Here is a 19,349-nt window from a genome sequence, read left to right on the forward strand (position 1 = left end):
AGTCAGAGTCACCGTCAGGCACCTTCACCTGGTGAAACATTGCTTCAACGTCTGCCATAATTGCAACAGGTTCCTGTCTAAATCGTATGACAACACCAATGAGACTGCTGGTCAAATCTGGACCCTGAAGAAGTTGATCATTCAGGGATGTGCCCTGATAGGATGCTGCACAGTCGAACACAACTCTTAATTTCTGCTTCACAGGGTGGTACACGGCGTGATGGGGTATATGCCACACTTTTCCTTCTTTGTGCGCCAGTTCATCATTTGACAGTTGTACTGCATAGCCCTTTTTAAGAAGGTCTTCCATGAAGTCTGTGTACTCTTGTCGGAAGCAGTCATTCCTGAGAAATTTAAGCCTCAAGTTACGTGCTCGTTGTTCAGCGACTGAGCGATTATTTGGCATGTTGACCAATCTGTTCTTCAGAGGTAGACATATTGTATAGTGGCCATCCATCAGTTTTGCAGATTCCATGGCCATGTCCATAAACTGATGGTCCTCTCTTGACATTTCCACTTCATCATGTTTTCTTCCCTCTGGAAAATCCACCATGAACTGTTGAAGCCACAGGTTCTCTAAACGGCTCACTGATATGCGGTTTGCATTAGCCTTGGCTGGGTTTCTCTTGTCTGCATGACAGCCAGTTTCTCTCAAAGGTCCATTCACAGTCCAACCTAGCTTGGTTCTTACAGCATACGGTCCATTACCTACACTGCTTACAACCTCCCATGGCTCCATTGCTTTAGGTACATTTGCTCCTATAAGCAATCCAATGTCAGTCTCAATTCGAGGCAGTTTTACTTCTTTAAGGTAAGGCCACTTTTCGAGATCTTTCTGTAGGGGTATGTTTTCTTTTCCTACAGGTATTGTCCTTTGTGTGAAGACATCTGGCAGATCAATAAAGTCGTCACCAGATAAACTACTGACCTCCAAGCCTGACACTACATGAGTACAGACAGGTTTCTCTTCATTCATAGTTTTCAGTAGTATGTCAGTTTTCCTTCCAGTGATCTTCAATTTGTCCATTAATGTCTCTGTACAGAATGTGGCAGAGCTTCCTGGGTCCAAGAAGGCGTAAGTCTGCACTACTACACTTCCCTTTTTGGCCTTGACCTGTACAGGAACTATTGCAAGTGTGCAGTCATCTTCCCCGGCCCCAGTTGGCCCACAATCCTCAGACTCTGCACAGACAAAGGCACTTAAGATTGTTTGACTTTCACTGTTCTTAGTTTTCTTCTCTGTGTCAGCGTCTGTGTCCCTTTTCTTGATATGCAACAATGTATGATGAGCAAGAGAACATACCTCACAGCTCACCTTTCTCTTACAAAGTTTGCTCATGTGACCTTGCTTCAAACAGCTAAAACACAGTCCTTTGCCTTTCAAAAATTCCAACTTTTCGTTGTGTGGCTTGCCCTTAAACTTACCACACAGGTCTATGATGTGCCCACCGTTACAGAACAGACATGCCTGTGGAGTGGGTTTCACATAATTTGTGTTTTCCATTGTCTTTGTGTCTTTCTCCTGAATGTCCAATGGTATGGCACTGGTGGTGAATGACTTCTTCATTACAACCCTTTTCTGATCCTTGTTACTGTTTTGTTTAATGGTGAATGGTTTAGCAGTGGTGCTATCCTTTATGTCACCAAAAACAGGGTGAAGTGCAATTTTGGCTTGTTTATTAATAAACTCCACCAAATCATTGAACTTGACTCGTCTGTCGCCTCGCTCTTGCATACCACACACAACAGATCTCCACCTTTCACGTAACTTGTATGGAAGTTTTGCTACAATGGCTTTCAGGCTTGCGACGTTATCAAGTTCCTCCATGTAACTCACTTCAGCCATGGTGTTACAGCAAGCTGTCAGAAAGAGTGAAAACGCATTTAAAGCTTCTGCATCTTCTGGCTTGATAGGTGCCCAGTTTGAGACCTTGTTCATGTAGGCTACAGCAACTTTGTAGTCATTTCCGAAATGCTCTTTGAGGAGCTGTTTAGCCTTGTGATAGCCTACATCTGGCTTCATATGAAGGCAGCTCTTTATTAGCTCTTTCGGCTGTCCATTAGTGAACTGCTCTAAGAAGTAGAGGCGATCCTTAGGACTTTCAGTGCGAGACTCTACTCCGTGCTCAAAGGCGCTTACAAATGTATTGTAATCTAGAGGATCACCACTGAAGGTAGGGATGTCTAAAGGTGGCAATGTCATCATTTTTTGTTGTTTCACCATCAGCTCTGTTATATTATTCTGACGTGTCATAACAGTACAGAGTGTTTCAACTGCTTGCTCATCTGCTGCAAAATCCACTCTAGACTGCTGCGTACCAATAGGGTGATTTTGTAAAGGCATGAATTCCCCATATCCATTTTCTGTGTTGGTGACTGGAGTTTGACTTACAGGTAATGGTATGAATCCAGAATCAATAGTCGTTGGGTATGCAGGACTCACATGTGACGAGCGCTCATTTTCAAAATTCTCTAATACCTTTATTTTAGCATCAGAGGCGGCAATAGCAGTTTGCAGATCTAGCTGCTCTCTTTTTGCTTTCAACTCAGTTTCCTGTCGTTCAAGCTCTTGTTTTTGTTTGAGAGCAGTTGCTTGTGCGAGCAATGTGGCTCTCTCCATTTCAGCTTTGAGGCGTGCTGAGGAAGCAGTGGACACTTGGCTCCCAACGGCTGACCTGCGCCTCCTGCTTTTACTGCTTAATGCAGCGGACATCACAGAAACACTGTCGGAAGGCTGGATGTCTGCATCACACTGTCTAGCTTGTTCTGTGCGCTCCTCAGCTGCTTTAACCCACGTTTCCACATGTTGCATAAATCCACGAATACGACCAAGAACTTCATACCAAGAACTTTGGTCCTTTTCAAATTCTTCCTCATGCATTAATACTCTCAAACTATCATTTATCTTACACAGTTCTCCAAATGAATCTTGGTAGTCTAAACGCAATTTCTGCTTAACAGCATTCACGTTAGCATCATCTTCCATTAGCCGTTCGAGCTGATTAGCTTGGCTAGTTAGGTGGCCTAGCTTAGCCTTTCTAGACTGGGTCAACCTGTGCAGCTTTTCCTCGACAGCCTTTTCTGTCATTTTTGGTTCTCTTTTTCCACACACTAGTTCTTCATCACTCTCATGCATTATGACAAATTTCCACAGTAGCAAAGCTTGTTTTCACTGCTTACCGTGATTCTTCCTCCAAGTAGGCTATTGCCTTCAATCCACAGTGCACGGCGTTGCTAAACATGATCCTTTTCAGTATTCCTTTTCCCAAAAAAGGAGCAAGAGGGGTTTTCTGACTAAATGTAGGGTAATTTCCAATAAACCAAGTTCAAAAAAGGGGAGTCTATGGCTGACGCGTGTTCCTGGTTTCCAAAAGAAATGCTTCCAGTTGCATTATGGTTTGAAGACTGTTTTATTTATTACAAACTGAGCATGTAACAATGAACTCCTTCCAAAAAAAGGCATGAAAATTCCAAAAAATAGCAGTTATCCAATACTAGCTGTGCACACGGTCAGAAAACCGTGAGACTCCTAACCTCTCTGTCCATGCTCCTCCCCTTCCCTCTCACACAGGGTTTCATGCTACTACTGCACTTATGTAATGAATCTATGAATAATAAAACAAACATGAACTCAATCGTAAATAAAATACAAAGCAGACGTCTGGCGCCTACAGGGAGGAGTGAAGTTTTTGCTGTACAGTCCACCCCCACCTATAGCTTCATGCTGTGGGTGGTGTGTGAAAGAATGAGACTGTGGACCAGCCGGACCAGTGACACTGCGCTCTCTGTCGGGTGAACGATCCACGCTTTCATGCAGGATTCTGGTGTTTCTGTGGATTCCACACGTGTCTGTATTTACAGATGAGCCAGATGTTCTCCCTCCCTCTGGGTTACTGCTTCATTACTTTGTGTCGTATGACTGTTCAGTAGGAAAAGCTGTAAAACTTCTGAAACTGCAGTTAAAAGTCCAAAATGTGTGAGCAGCAGATCAAACAAGCTAAGAATGATAAATTATAATTATTATAAATGAGTCTCCAGACCTGTGAGACTCATTTAGACTCTCAGAGACCCAGCAGCACTGAAACAGACAGAACCTGGAGAGGAAACGAAGACGAGCCTCTGATGAAGCCGCAATGAAGCAGCGACTTAAGTTTTCCTATTTACAGATAATGATGAATGGTGTTCAAATTTTAGTCCGTTGGCCGCCTCCTCTTTGCTTTTGACACATGGTTTAAAATAATTGCCTAATTAAGCGTCCGGAGGCGCTGGCTGCCTCTCACACTGTTCAAAGCATCACTCTGGTTCCTCTTTGCTGTCTCTGAATAAGAAAAGATATAGACTACACGTAAACATGCTCAGACTGGCTGTTTCTGTCCTGACTGGGCTTTCTGTGTCTATGGTTCGAGCAAAAATAATCATTCATTTATTAGCTGGAAATAAAAAGCAGATCATCCACAGCTGATGTTGGATCCACTCAGAATTTGTCTTGATTTTTTAAATAGGTTTTTCTTGCTTAATGAGATACAGCAGAAAACGGTTACCTGGTGCATTTCACAGCACATTCAGCCGTACTCATTATGTCTGACAGTTTGGGTGGATTTGTGCTGGTTTTGTACAGTAAGCGTGGGGAAGCTGCAGGCTGTGTCCCTGTTTCGTGACAGCGTTTCATCAGGCAGCAGAAAAGACGGAGCGAGGTTTCATCTGCAGGCGAACTGTGGAGGCTTTGATTTTTTCTGAGGTCAGCGGAGCGAGACGAACAGGTTTCACAGCCGAGGCGAGACGGTGACTGAACCAGGCCAACAGGAACGAGGGGGGAGGAGGACTCGTGATGGAAAGCGCACGCAGACTGTGTGCACGTGTGCACGGCTATCTTATGTGTGCAATAGAAACTCGGTTTCACAGCACAGCAAACGCACAAACTGAGCATGTGCCAGAGACGAGAAGCGTTTATACGAATGAGCTGAAACTCTTCATTTCTTCAGACAAGCCTGAAGTAGATCAGCTGTGTTGAAGACTCCTGATGACCTGCCGATGATCATGATGCCTGCAGCCGTTCGTGTCTGCTGTCCCGTTACTGCACAGCCGTGTCACGTGTCGGACGGACCACCCGCCCAGCTCTGTGTCTGTGCATGGAGTGTTTTTGGTGCTCGGACTCACCACTCAGCTCCTCATCCAGAACCTCCTGCATGTGCTTCATCATGGCCTCAAGCTCACTGACCTGAGGAAGATGATGGATCTTTTAGTCTGATCAGAATGATCAATTCTTTCTATAATTACAAACAAAATCACATAATTATTATTATTACAGAGACAGACAACCAGTCACAGTCACATTCGTACCTGTGGCCAGTTTACAATCACCAGAGAAGCTGACCTGCATGTGTGAACATATCCACACAAAGGGAGTCCTGGATTAAGGTGAGGTGATGGTGCTGCCGCTGTGAAACCACGTTACTGTTGCTTTGTTTTTCCATCAGCCATAATTAAACTTTTTGTTTAAATGGTAAATGGCCTGTATTTATATAGAGCTTTACTCGTCCCTGAGGACCCCAAAGCGCTTTACACATCCAGTCATCCACACACACATTCACACACTGGTGATGGCAGCTACATGTAGCCACAGCCACCCTGGGGCGCACTGACAGAGGCGAGGCTGCTGGACACTGGCGCCACCGGGCCCTCTGACCACCACCAGTAGGCAACGGGTGAAGCGTCTTGCCCAAGGACACAACGACTGAGACTGTCCGAGCCGGGGCTCGAACCGGCAACCTTCAGATTACAAGGCGAACTCTTGAGCCACAATTATTCTCTCCCGTGTCTGCATTCGGGCTCCACAAACACAGGCCCGCTCGGCCGTGACACATCAGACCACAGGCTTTCCGACCAAAAGTTGAGGAAGAACTTTTGTAAAGTTCTGCTGACACACTGAAAAAGTCTGTTTGTAATACATAAAAAAGACCATAATGCACATTTAAATGGACTCTTCTGCTGTATGTCTGTGGTGTTTCGGGGTTATCGTTGCACTCTCTGTCGTGGGAACAAAAGCTAAAAGAAAAAGCTGGTTTTGTGTCGCGTGGTCCCCCGCAGCTTTCCAAAAGGCGATTTAGCTTTAATAGCTTTGGTCACAATAGACACATAAACCTTAAACAGCAGGCTGAAGTGTGCTATTGACAGAAAAGCTCGGAGACATCCACGTCCCCCGTCCCCGTGCTCAGCTGCCGAATCGGGAAACCGAGATTGTTCTGCACAAAGCTTAATAATCATCTGCGTGTTGTTACACAGCCGATGCATCATGTGAATGATTCCGACTTATTTCACTCGTTATTCCTGCAAAACAAACAGAGCGAGGGAGCAGAGAGGGGGCGTCTGCGGGAGGCTTATCCACTTTCATTCACGAGCCAATAAAAACGGACTCAGACATTTAAACTGCAGACACACCCTCGTTCAGATTGCTGCTCCAGAGTTAATCGTGCAGCTGGAATTTAAAACAGACTTCACGCAGTGTCGCATCGCTGCGCATTTAAAGGACAATTAGAAGGTTTTTCAACCAGTTCCATTTTCTATTAAGCTAACTGTTATAGCTCTGCTGCCTCGGCTGGACCTGCTTTTGGTCTCAGCAACTTTGATTTGCTTTGTGCTTCAGTGCAGATAAAATCACCTCACACAGGCAGAGTCACATGGACATAAAATAAGGACCAAAGTGCAGTGAGAGACTTGAGAGACGGGAATAAACTGGCAGCGTGGAGTCATCGGAAACAGGAAGTACAGCAACAGTCAAAAAAAGAACCGTGAGGGAGGAGAACAAAGGAAAACTGAGACCACGTCAGGCTGATCGTCAAAGCAGCACAACGAGGAGAGAGGCTGAGTGTGCGGCTGATGAAAGATGCTCTGCTTCAGAAAAGGCTGAAAAGACTCGTCTGCTGCATCTGTGACAAACCTCTCTGCACTTTGGTATCTACAGCTGAGAGACGAGTCATCGTGTAGAAAATTACTGAATGACTGCAGCTTGTTTGGGAGGTACAAGGAGAAAACCTCTGCTCTGTAAACTGAACATGACAGTTTAGGTTTCAACGTTGCATCTGAACATACGAGAGCAAAGCGGAGCTGTTCGGCCATGGTGCACAAACACTTCAAACCAACAGCACGGTGGTGGAGGGGCGAGGATTTGGGCACCATGAACTCCTCTGTATTCTAGTGTCAGACAAGAGGCCGTCTGTCTGCTGAAGCTTGGACTGAACTGGGTCACCACGATGACCCGAGCACAGCAGCAGATCTGCAGCAGAACGGCTGGAAAAGGGAAGAATGGTGCAGTGGTGCAGTCAGAGTGTGGGATGCTGTGGTGGGACCTTCACAGAGCTGTGAATGAATAATCCTGCAAACCTCAATGAGCTGAAGCAACGCTGTAAAGAAGAGTGGGTCAGAACTCTCCACAGTGATGTGAGAAAGTCCCACAGGAAACTTCGAGTTAGTGCTGCTGCACGAGGTTCAGTCAGTGTATCAGGATCATGTACAAACTAATAATAACATGTTACTGGATCATCTTCACTCTGTAAAGAGAGAAAACAGGTGGATGGATGTAGTTTCAGTTCAGGATCTGATTGGTTGTTTGAATCAGGTTCACTTTGTGGCGTGGCCCCTCCCCGACCGCTCAGGAGGAAGGCGTTTCACTTTGCACCCACTTGCACTGACAGCATTTCTCTGCATCAGTCAACTGCTGCTCCACTAATAATGAATATTATTTTCCATTATCTGTGGCAATAACTCAGCCCTGTCCTCTTCTTCAGTGTTATCGGCTCTCCAGGCAGTAATAACTGAGAAGCGATGGAGCTGTTACTCTTCATCATTCAGGAACATTTATGGGCTTCATTTCTGTTCGGCTGCACGACAGGATCGACCACTGAGGAATGAATTTCCATGAAATAGTCTGAGCCTGATGGAGACGCAAACCTGCACTACAGCTTTTTTAATATTTATCTTGATGCAGCCGCTCACTTAAAAATTTTAAGCTACGACAGCCTCGGTATGAGATAAAGACGGATTCGTTTAAACGATGACTCACGCAAAGAAACTTATTGACTACTTACTAGGTTTCATCAGGGTGACGAGTCTCGCCCCGTCCAAGTGCGATGACACAATCACCTGCTCACAGAAATGACCGGTGGGCCGATCTTTATGGAAGAAAATAAAAATATGGAGCACTTTAACGTTCTGGGTTCCTGCAAGAGACGACTCTGTGACGTGGAGTGTTTCTTCTTCACTCACTGTGTGTTAACAGACCTCTCTGCACTGAATCACATCTGTTATTAACCTCTGTCTCTCTTCCACAGCATGTCTTTATCCTGTCTTCCTTCTCTCACCCCAACCAATCACAGCAGATGGCCCCGCCCCTCCCTGAGCCTGATTCTGCCAGAGGTTTCTTCCTGTTAAAAGGGAGTTTTTCCTTCCCACTGTCGCCAAAGTGCTGCTCATAGGGGCTCATATGATTGTTGGGTTTTTCTCTGTATGTATGATTGTAGGGTCTGACTCACAGTATAAAGCAGCCTGAGGTGACTGTCGTTGTGATTTGGCGCTGTGTAAATAAAGTTGAATTGAAGTTAGAAAGGCTCATTAAAGCAGAATGAAGCTGTAGCTTCAGACTCACAGATGTAACTTAACACTGACATAATTATGGGATAGCTCCACATCTGTGAAGCCTCTGCAGTGATCTCTACAGCAGCAGCATACGCTAGCTTCTTTCTCAGGGAAAGACAAACAGTATATAAAATCAAAACAGATAAAATCTGTTAGAAAATGAAGAAACTACTGTGTTCCCATCTACACAGGAGCACGACAGACAAGCTGCAGCTGAACACATCCGGTCAGAGGATGAATGTATGAGCATTAGTCTTAAATCAGTTAAGCTGTTGTTAGGAAAACGGAAGAATCTGGACTGGTACCTGTAATATCCTGTAAGTATTTAAACTTTTTTATTCGGCGGGTCTTTCACTCATTGACAGAGCGGTTTGACATGCGTCTAAAGCCTGATTCATTCAACAGCGCTCTGGTATTTGTAATAGTGCAGTTCTGATTTGGGCGCCACGGTAAATCTATCAGCTATCAGACGAGATCTCCAGAGACGTGACCCAGCATCGCGTCCTCTCCACAGAAACGCAGCGATCAGAGTCTCAGAGCTTCGTCTCGTGGCCTCTCTGTGTCTCGGCTCCGCTAATTATCCGGCTCCACAATCCGCAGCTTCGCTCCATTTCTCCTCTTCTTCTCCTCTCTGTTTTCTGTCATCACTATCAGCAGTGACAAATAGGTTTAATCTCTCCCAGCCTTCCACTTTCTCTGAAGCTCAACCACAAATTGGCTGCTGGCCTTCACCGCTGGCTCTCTCTGCCTCTAATGGAAGTGAATTGGACTCGGCCGTTTGGTTATAAATTGGTGGTAATCGTCCCGGGATGCAGAGCTGCTGTCTACCGAAAAATGGGATCTGACTCACCCTGTAGCTGTGGGCTCGTGTCAGTGAAAGGGATCCCTGTAGAGGGAACATTTGTGGGACGTTTCCTCTTCCCCTGCATGTCCTACATGCTGCGACCGATCTCTGCAGGCTCAATCAGACCAAACCTGCATGCAGCTTACAGACTACAGTGACAGAAAATAGCACATCTGCTTTTATACACCTGAAGCTGAACTGACATTGTTAGTGCAGCGGCTCAGGTTGTGATTTCAGGTCCTCCCTAAATTATTACTGCATACAGTCCTGCAATAAGCTATTACTGAACTATTAACTTCATGTACAGTGTCAGCGTTTTGCATTCATTCGTTCATTCGTTCATTCTCCCTTAAAAAACAAACCTTTATCTCTTTGTGGGAACGTTATTCCCACCACTGCTGGACGGTGGGAATAATGAGCACATAAACAGGGAGAAGGTCCAGCCTCAAGATGACAGAGGTCATTTTTTAAACTCTGAAAACATTCCTCACTCCCAGACAGCCGCCCCTCCCCCATCTGTCCGAGCTTTCTTCCTGCTAAAAGGGAGTTTTTCCTTCCCACTGTCGCTGTTTGCGTCTGATGTTGGGATTTGATGCTATATAAATAAAACTGAATCGAACTGAATTACAGTAAATCATATTTGTATCATAATCAAACCTTAAAAATCCATCCAAAGGCTAAAAATCCTTTATCCAAAGATTTAGATTTAACAAAGATCACACTTAAAAAATAAGAATAAAAATATAGTACAGAGGAGCTGCAGAGGCACCGAAACAACAAAATGCTGCAAAACTATGAAACTACACAAAGAGAAACAAAAAGATCCACAAAGGCTTAAGAGACACAACAAGAAGCAGGAACGACTCCACCAGCAGACGCCAAACGCCTGTTTCAGAGGCCGCACCGAGCCCTGGTACACGGCGGTTGTAATGATCCATCGGTGAGTGGACATTTCTCCTTTGACAGGAACAAACCGAGCACATGAGCTGTTTCTGTTTCCATCATATTCTCTTTGAGTCTTAATCCCTCAGACTCCTCCCTAAATCACCTTCAGCATCTTTAATTTTCAGGTTATTCTCTCACATTTCTGATTGTGCTGAGAACTTCCAGCTCTGCGTTAAAAATGCACTTTTTCTCTCAGAGTAACTGAGCTGCTAACAATGTGCATCTTCGTTAGCGGCGGGTCAGGACTCCTTGGCTGCGAGTGTGTCTCTAATTAGAGGTTTTAGGCGGCTTCTCTGGACGCGTGACAATTGTATTATGATCATTTGAGCCGCACGAAAACTCTCGTCACAATGAAAGCCAGCCAGCAGAGACGCCTGAGAGCTGCAGTCAAAGCTCCTCCACCTACACCATCCTCTCTGTGTGTGTCATGCTAATCCAGGCTAATGCTAACACTGATTAAGGAGCTAAACAAAATCCCATCATGCTTCCTGAACACTGGATAAAGAAGCAGAGTGGAAACAGAGCGAGACTCTCACACGTTCCTCTGTGTTCGTCTCTTCGTGCAGATTTTATGTTCAGCCATGAAAGCACGTTAAAAGCAGCTCACCTGTGGGTCAGACAGGTACAGAGTCTCTGCAGGTGCCGCTGGCTCGTCGTCCTCTGAGCACGAGTCGAACCTGTCCTGGTTGTAATAAACTTCTGCAGCCCGGGGATCCTCAGGGATATCTGCACACACGTACAGCAACAACTTCAAAGCAACTTCAACAACCAACACAGGAGAAGACGAAAGTCAAGCAACCACAAAGACGTGCGGCACGACTGCAAACAGATGAGAGCAAAGACAACAAGACAGCTGACAGACAGCGGAAAATGAGAATAAGCAGACAGAATATGACCAAAGACACTCAAAATGAATTCAATAAGACAAAACAAAGACATGCAAGATGACCATAAAGAGACTTTTGTTTGCAGCATCCTGGTGATCAAAGGGTTAAAGATCCATGACCACGCCCAGTCTGGCTGTGGCGCTTATAATGTTCACAGAGCCGCCATCGTGACTCATTGAGCCAGAAACAGCATGAAGCAGAGGAGCTGGGGCTGAAGGGGGTTGTAAAGCTGCTTGCAGATCACAGAAACCAGGATGTGGAAACTCCTCCCTATTATTGGGTAGAAATGTTCAGTGTTTTACTTTAAGCTTCACATGTAATCGCATTCTTTATCTGCAGTGACACCATGCCGGCCCGTGTGCGCACTTCTATTTAAAACGCACACAGCCGAGGACTAAATGTGCTCATAAAGTGAAGCGAGAGGGAGGAGTTGATGGACAGAATGCTTCCTAACCTCTTTAGTCTTGATGGATTTCATTTGTCTGCTTTACCAGGCGCTGCGTCTGGGTAATTATTCCTGCTAACGAGCTCGGAGAATTGTAAAGATGGAGGATGTTTAATTCATGGTGTCTCTGAGGTCTGACAGAGCCTCTTCCGCCACTATCAGCCAATCACACGACAGGGATTAAGGAGAGGGCGGAGCTCTGGGAGCGTACGTGAGGGGAATCTACCATGAAATAAAAGGTTGAACTAAAAGATGCAGAGAAAAGTCAGGGAGAGGTCAAAGACAGGCCGCCGCCTCTACTGCGATTTCAATAAAAATAAAATGTTCTGAGCTCCCAAATCACCCGACTGTTCAGATTAACAAGTTATTTACAAAACTGGAGTGTTCAGCACCTGGAAAAACCCTGTTACAGCGTATCTGCAAGTTCCTTGATCAGATTTAACCCTTTAAGACCTGCCAGAACCAAGTCCACCAGAGCTTATATTATATTTTTACATGCTGTGGAGCCATTTTTGGGAGCATTTCAAGTTGCTATACATCAATACAACCATTATAGCCCAAATTTTAATAATGTCTGCATTAAGTGCATAGTAATTACATAAATTGCAAAAAAGTGCAATAAACTACAAAAAAAATTGAAAATCGCTTTTGTTTTGTTTACATATATTTCTACTTGGAGAAATTTAAGAGGCTTGTCCCTCAAAACTGTAAATACAAAAAAGTTGCACAAAATAGTTTCCCACCACAGGAAATTTATTTTGAGTGTCTTCATAGTTTTATTTTTGAAATACACCAATTTTCATACACTGCAGGAAAAACGAAAATAAATATTATAGTGCAAATTTGCAAAAAAACAGCATCTGCATCAAAATAAACTATTTCCAGCAGTGCAATATGAGTCCTCAGCATCCCAGAAACGACACAGAAAGTCATAAAGTCAAACATAACTTTTAAAAACACCAGTATAGGCTCATGAGATCCTGGTGGTAAAAAACTACATTTCCGCAAAATGACAGCACTTCCGGTTTCGGGCAGGTCATGGCGGACATGCGATAGTTCGCTGATGGATGTAGGAAGTGTTACGAACAGCTGATCGGATCGGCAAAGCGAGTTTCTGGAATATTATGTTTTTGTTGCTGCAAGTGCTTTTTATGTAGTTTTTTTCAAAGCTATATGTGGAAGGAAACTGTGACCGAGGACAAGCTGATGGCATCAGATGTAAGTACAACTCCTCCGGTTTCATATGCAAAAAAATTTATTGCGCTAGCTTACAGGGTTGCAGAGCTACTGGGATTTAAAAATAGTTACGCAAAACAGAGCGTGCTGGTCCGACCGGCTTCAAAGGGTTAAGGCAGTGATTTTACGATCATTTCCTGCAGTGCCTGCAGCACAGTGCGGAGCGGCTTCCTAAACTTTCCTCCCACGGAGGTCGATTAACTTGTGGACAGCGTCACAACACGTGAGCTGGAATGGAAAAGGCGTTCCTAAACTGGATGGTCGTAATTAACTTTTGGTTGTTGCTCCCTTGTCAGGGAGGAAGTTTAGAGTAAGTATCTCAGGTGAGGGGAGGGTGAGCGAGAGGCTGTACAACGGATCGCTGTCTACAGCGAGGATGAGGATGCTGCACTGGTCTGTTGAGATGAAGACGGAGCCAAACGTCAGACCACAAACACGTTCATCTTTTCCTCGACCCTGACGACGCTTCCAGTTCCTGCTGCTCAAAAACATCCCCACAGCATGACGCCACCTCATGTGGATGGAGGATGACATGGTGCTGAGTCAGGTGACCCAGTGTGGAAGTTTGGATTCTTTGATATTTGGGAATTTAGTGCTTTTCTCATCATGTAGTCTCGTGTATTTTCTGGCTCTCTAAGTTCTTCAGTGATTTCTTTGTCTTCATGTTTGTTTCATGTCCCACACTCAGTCGTGGCTCCGTGTCACAGTTGTTACTCTTGTCTCTGCTCCTCGTGTTCTGTCAGCCTGCGTTTCAGTGTCGGCCTCTGCGTTTCCTGTTTTATTTTGATAGTTCCATGTGAGTGTCTTTGGTTTTGCTTCCTCCCCGTCTCGTTGTGTGCCCGCCGTGTTTCCTGTTCCCTCGTTGCTCTCTTGTGTATTTGAGCCCTGTTTGTTGTTGCGTCGTTAATAATCACACACCCTGATTGCTCTGGCTTTCCTCTGCGTTTCCTGAAAACTCTGTTTCGGTTTTGTTTTGCTTCATTGTAATGTTCCCGGGTTCTGTCACAGCACATGAAGCCTTTTTCAGTTCAGCCTTTGGTTTTGGTCCTGATCCTGCCTGCTGCAGCCGTAACATGACGCACTGGCCTGTGATTAGTGCTGCCTGATTGGATTAACCGGTCAGTGTACCTTCCTGACCTTCCTCACCACGAGCTCTGGACAGTGTTACATGATTCTGAGAGTGAATGACAGAACGAGCTTTCAGTCACTGTCCTCCAACCTCAGTCGCTCAAACACAACTCCTCGTCATCACATGAGTCCAGCTCAGGTGGTTCAGGCATCTGATCCGGATCCTGTTTCAGGTGTGTCCTACTGAGAGGACGTCCTGAGGTAGACGTGGGACATGCTGGAGTCAGAGCTCCTCGTGTTCCTGATGAAGACATGGGAGGCAGCGGCGTCAACTAGCGGGTGTCTGTCCTGTGTCTCAGGCTGAAGGACACCTCTAACGATCCACTGAGCACTTCCTCTCCACCACTCTCCTCCTCATGCGTTTAAATGCATCTACTTCACTTTATCAACTCCCATTTTCTCTCCTGTGGTTTATATTTCGTCCCGGTCTCTCGATGCTCCTTCTTTTCTCTTTTCTCTCCCCTGAACCACCGAGCAGTCGGGTAGGAGGCTGCTCCTCCCTGATCCTGGTTGTGCTGGAGGTCTCAGTGGTCCTGTGTGGCTCACGTTCTCTCTGTAATCCCAGTGAGCTAAAACTGAGCTGAATGCTGATGCTTCTGTCAGAAACATGGAGCTCGGAACTTGACACATGTAAACAGAACCAGCATCCCAGTGACGGACAAACGAGACTGGATTTCATTCGAATAAACCATAACATGAGATCAGCTCCGAGTCTTTTACTCAGTTAACATTAAACTGATGGATCAAATTGTTCACTCATTCTTGACTCAGGAGATATTTTACCAGCGGCTCCTCTGTGATATCAAGCTGTCTAGAAACTGATTGGCTGAGCTCCAGCACCATGTGACGCGAGGCTCAGGTGTCGGCTCTGCTGCTGAGACCACAGCGGCTGTGACTCTCCGAGGAGCTGCCGCCTGTCGTGGGTCGTGTCGGAGCTCTCGGACCCTTTAATGAGAAAACGGTTTGAGGAGCCTGAAGCTGGAAAACTAAAATAAGACGATGCCGGTTTGGAAAAGGTGACGTGTGTTATGATGAAAGGCTGGCAGCAAAATGAAGCTTTCAAAGTTCATTACTTAGAAATGGCTCTCTGTGGAGACACTCGCAGTTTAACGTGTTGAACCAGAGCCTGCAAATAAATCAAAAACTAATGATGGGTCACTTTAAGGACGTGACCAGCGGGAGTCTTTCCACTTCCTCCTCGCTGTTTCAGAGCAGTGACCAAGTTCTGCGATGGCGGCTGTGAAACGCAAACACTGGTCTTCTTTTAAAGCCGACTAACACCCTGTTTCACAGCAGCTCCAGCTCCTCCAGCGAGATCATTCCCAGGCAAGGCAAGTTTATTTATACAGCACAATTCAACAGCAAGGTGATTCAAAGTATTTACAGAGACATTAAAAACAAAAACAAATAAAAATCAGGATTTAAAATGGAAAAAAAAGGTAAGTTTTGAAATTTAAGCTTAAAAGTAAAACAGTGTGGATTTGGTGCTTTATTCAAATGCAGCTCGCTCCACAAACTAACTTTCTGTTTTTGTCTCTGAGCATCCGGAGGAGAGAAAATCTCAGGTTTCATTACGACTTCCCGAGCAGTTTGATGCAGTCGAACCTTTATGAACTCAGCATCGAGCCAAACGTCCTGTCGGCGGTTCCTCATCACTCAGCGTCTGTGCTGCTGAAGGACGCCTGAAGTGTAAGATGTGGATCTGATCCCGAACGTCACGCGTTCACTGTCCAATCGAATACAAACTGAAAAGCTGAGAGCTGGAGGAGAGCAGAGCCACCTAGTTTCTGTTCAGAACTATGAAAACATTAAATGAAGTCTGTTTTCTTGATGTGAATCTAAGTGTCTGTGAAACGCCGCGGGGCCACTTCATCCCTGAAAACTCTCCGTGTGGAGAATCGAAATTCCATCTGCTCCCAGGAAGCATGAAAAACCAACGCAGCTGCTTCCGCTCATATAACAGATTTCTGCTTTGTACATAAAGAGCTCTGTTTCTTTATTTGTGAGCTCCCTGCAGGCTCACGTCTCCAGCTGCGAGTTTCTCACCAAACTGATCAAACTCCAACGGCTTCCTCTCATAATCGGTCCTGCTGGATCGCGCTCGCGCTCGGGGACTTCACGGAGGTTTCAGGTGTTTCCCAGAGAAACAGGAAGTGCTCCTCAGCTGTTTGCTGATGTTCAGTCAAAGTGTTTTCCAACATGGCCGTAGGAAGGACGCTGTCGAGCTGAAGCTGTTTATTCTCTTTTATCTTCTCCATGTAAACTGGTTTGAACTGCTTCCAAAGATGTCGGCAGGTTACTGGATGATACTGATGTTGAGTCATTTTAAGGCGCTGAGACTTTCACTGTCATCCACGTTTCTGCTTCCTTCTCTTGTGCAAAAACCTGAATAACTCAGATATAACCTCAGCATTCTCCCACAGCTGCCCTCAGCTCTGAACTGTGCTCATAAAAAGTGAAAAATCCAGGAGGGACCGATGATGAAAGCACGATAACAAAGAAATTTCAGACTTTCTTTGTCTCGCCTGAGCTGATTTTTTACAAATGACATTAACTTTAATGAAATTTTCTGGCTGTTGGCCTTCCTTATTACCTCCGAAGGATTTTTAGATAAACGTATGATTAAGCTGCTGAAACGCAGACCCCTCTGGAGAGCTTTTGCTTCACATCAGCTGCAAATTTTATTAGTTCGAGCTCGCTGGCTGCTGGGTTTATTTAGGAAACGTCAGTGACAGAACACGGGAGCAATATGAACCTGAAGACAGATCATAACTGCAAGCTGAGGAAATGTTCTCCAAGCCTGTTAGATACACTTGAACAGACACAGCCTGCGTAATTTAGCCGTCCAGCGTGAAGCTGAAGTTTCACACAAGCTCCGAGTTCTGAGTTTGATGTGGAGAAAAGAGAACCTGCTTTAAGTCTCAGCCTGAGGTTCCTACTGAAGAAGCCTCCAAGAAAAGACATTTTCTGACCTTATCAACATAAATATATATTATTTAATGGTAGAACAGACATCCCCAAACTCAATAATTCACAGTCTGAATCTGGTCCGTACTTCGGGACCTCTCAGAAAAACCTGCAGAACCATGAAAAGAACCGAAAGTTTCTGATGTTTGTTACAGAAACAAATCTGAAGCTGCTGCAACTCCACAGGAAGCACGTTTCACGTCTGCAGCGCGTTCGTCGTCCAGACTCTTCAGAGGAGATGCATCACCGTGGCAACCGAGAAAACGAGCTCCGGAAAAAGTGTCGAGTGTTGTAATTTAGTTACATTTAGTTACATAACATTTTAATGATATTTCACATGTTAGAACTCAACACGTCCAAGTTCAGACGTTCTCACTCTTTAAGAGCTTTTTAAAAAACTTCACAGATTCATCGGACGACCGCTCGATTCAAGGTTAGTGCCACAGCTGCCCGAAATAAACAATAATCACTGTTTATGTTCATGGTTAATCCACCAGCATCTGCAAGCCTGATGATATTTTTATCACTATAACATAATTATTGTTGTAATCCTTGAATTCAAATGTCCTGTAATACAAAAGGGCAGCTAGAAAATAATAAAGCACATTATTATTATTATTATTATTATTATTATTATTATTATTATTATTATTATTATTATTAGAAGATGCTGAATTACACGTATTTCTTTCATCCTTGAACAGAAAAATGAGTTTTGGAGTTTGAAAGTTCATCTTGATTCATTTCCAGCTGCTTTTGTTTGTTGTTTGCAGAATAAAAAACATCATTTTTAGTTTCAAACAAATTTTTTGACAGATTCTAAAACATTTGTGTTCTTGTTTCAATGACTAATACATTTGTTAAGCAGCGAATGTGACCACAGCTTTATTGTTTTTAATCTCTTTGCACTTGTTTTTGGTCTTCTCGCTTGTTTTGTGTTTGTGCTCTTTAAGGTGGTTTTTGTGACGCTCCACCCCTCTGGGAAGCTCCACCCCTTGGGAAGCTCCGACCCTCTGAGTCTGCGCCTGTGTGCTCTCTGCGTGTACGCGTGGCGATGAACGAGCCGCCATGTCTGTTGTTTTCTCACCGTGCAGTTCTGGTTCTGACTCGTCCTGCTTCGGTTTTGGCGCCGACCCTCCAGCGTTCTGGCGATTCTGGCTGCTGATTGGCTGAGCCTGACTCTGGCAGGCTCCGCCCTCTCTGCTCTCCTAACGGTTGGTGGAAAAGCATTAAATGAGTGTTTTACTGGAACCCAGTTAGACTCGGAGAACAACAGAGAAACCCACGAAGCCCGGGTCGAGTATCAGAGGAACAACAAAGTGTTTCTTACATTCAGAACATCCACACTGACTTTTTGGAAATGGCGGCTCCTCAGTTCCCTCCTGCGGGTGTGGACCTCCTCGTACTTCTCCTCAGCCAGTTTCCTGTAGAGGACAGAGGACACGCTGTGAGGGTAACAGTTCCTTCAGAAGGTTTTTCTCTGATCCCCCTCCAGCTCGCCTCCTCGTGCACCTTTAGACCACTTCCTGCCTCCGTTCTGTCTCCCTGACAACCATCTGCACTCTGTCACAATAAAGATGCTTCAGGGACGTGGACACGTGGTTTATGCCGCTCTGCCCAGCTGCTGTTCATGGTGCCCTTATTCTGCCTTGTTTTACACTTTGGTCATGAAATAACCTGCAGAATATATAACAGTATATAACCTGTAGAATAAATATGCATAAATCCTCATGTTGGACGGGTGGAGGGTTGTAGCTCTGCAGCTACAACCCTCCACCCGTCTCCTGACAGCCTCAGCATCTCTCTGTGAGAGCAAACAGGGAACCATAACCTTATTTCAGGGTAGTGCACAAGTTTCCTGGTAATGAAAGGTGGCTTCTGGGGCGCCCGCCACCAATAAAGGAGGTGATAACAGCCTGCTGGATGTGTCCACGGGACAGATAACCACAGATAACCACAGCTGTTTAATGGGCTTGTAAGTGTGTAAACAGGTGTGGAGTCAGCAGCTGCTTCATTAAGAGCGAACAGGGAGGATCGGCAGCGTATTTGTGGATAAATCTCTAAGTTCATGTGAGCCGGACTTGATGAAACACATGTTCAGGTTCTGGTTCCGACATAAAGTCCTGCAGGAACCGCCCGCCTGCTGCCAAACAGCCGCGCCGGCCTGCTGTCGTCCCTGCCCTCCCATGTGATCTCCGTCTGCACGCCATCTGACGAGGATCCGTGTTGGCGGCGCGCTGGCGTCGTTCACAGGCTTCTGAGCACA

General features: G+C 45.3%; 1 protein-coding gene across 1 annotated transcript in view; it reads right to left on the reverse strand.

The window, feature by feature from the left end:
* Positions 1–5,069: 5,069 nt before the first annotated feature.
* LOC101486861 (NIMA-related kinase 11) overlaps positions 5,070–19,349 on the reverse strand; it is a 51,745-nt gene continuing 37,465 nt past the window's right edge. Inside the window, exons 11-14 of the mRNA XM_076889557.1 lie at positions 18,414–18,507; positions 18,171–18,291; positions 11,028–11,146; positions 5,070–5,218 (exon numbers count right to left, since the gene is read on the reverse strand). Coding sequence (XP_076745672.1) covers positions 5,072–5,218; positions 11,028–11,146; positions 18,171–18,291; positions 18,414–18,507 — 481 coding nt within the window. The 3' untranslated portion in view covers positions 5,070–5,071. The remainder of the gene's footprint in view (positions 5,219–11,027; positions 11,147–18,170; positions 18,292–18,413; positions 18,508–19,349) is intronic.

This window comes from Maylandia zebra, linkage group LG11, assembly GCF_041146795.1.
Source record: "Maylandia zebra isolate NMK-2024a linkage group LG11, Mzebra_GT3a, whole genome shotgun sequence".
Classification (NCBI taxonomy): Eukaryota; Metazoa; Chordata; class Actinopteri; order Cichliformes; family Cichlidae; genus Maylandia; species Maylandia zebra.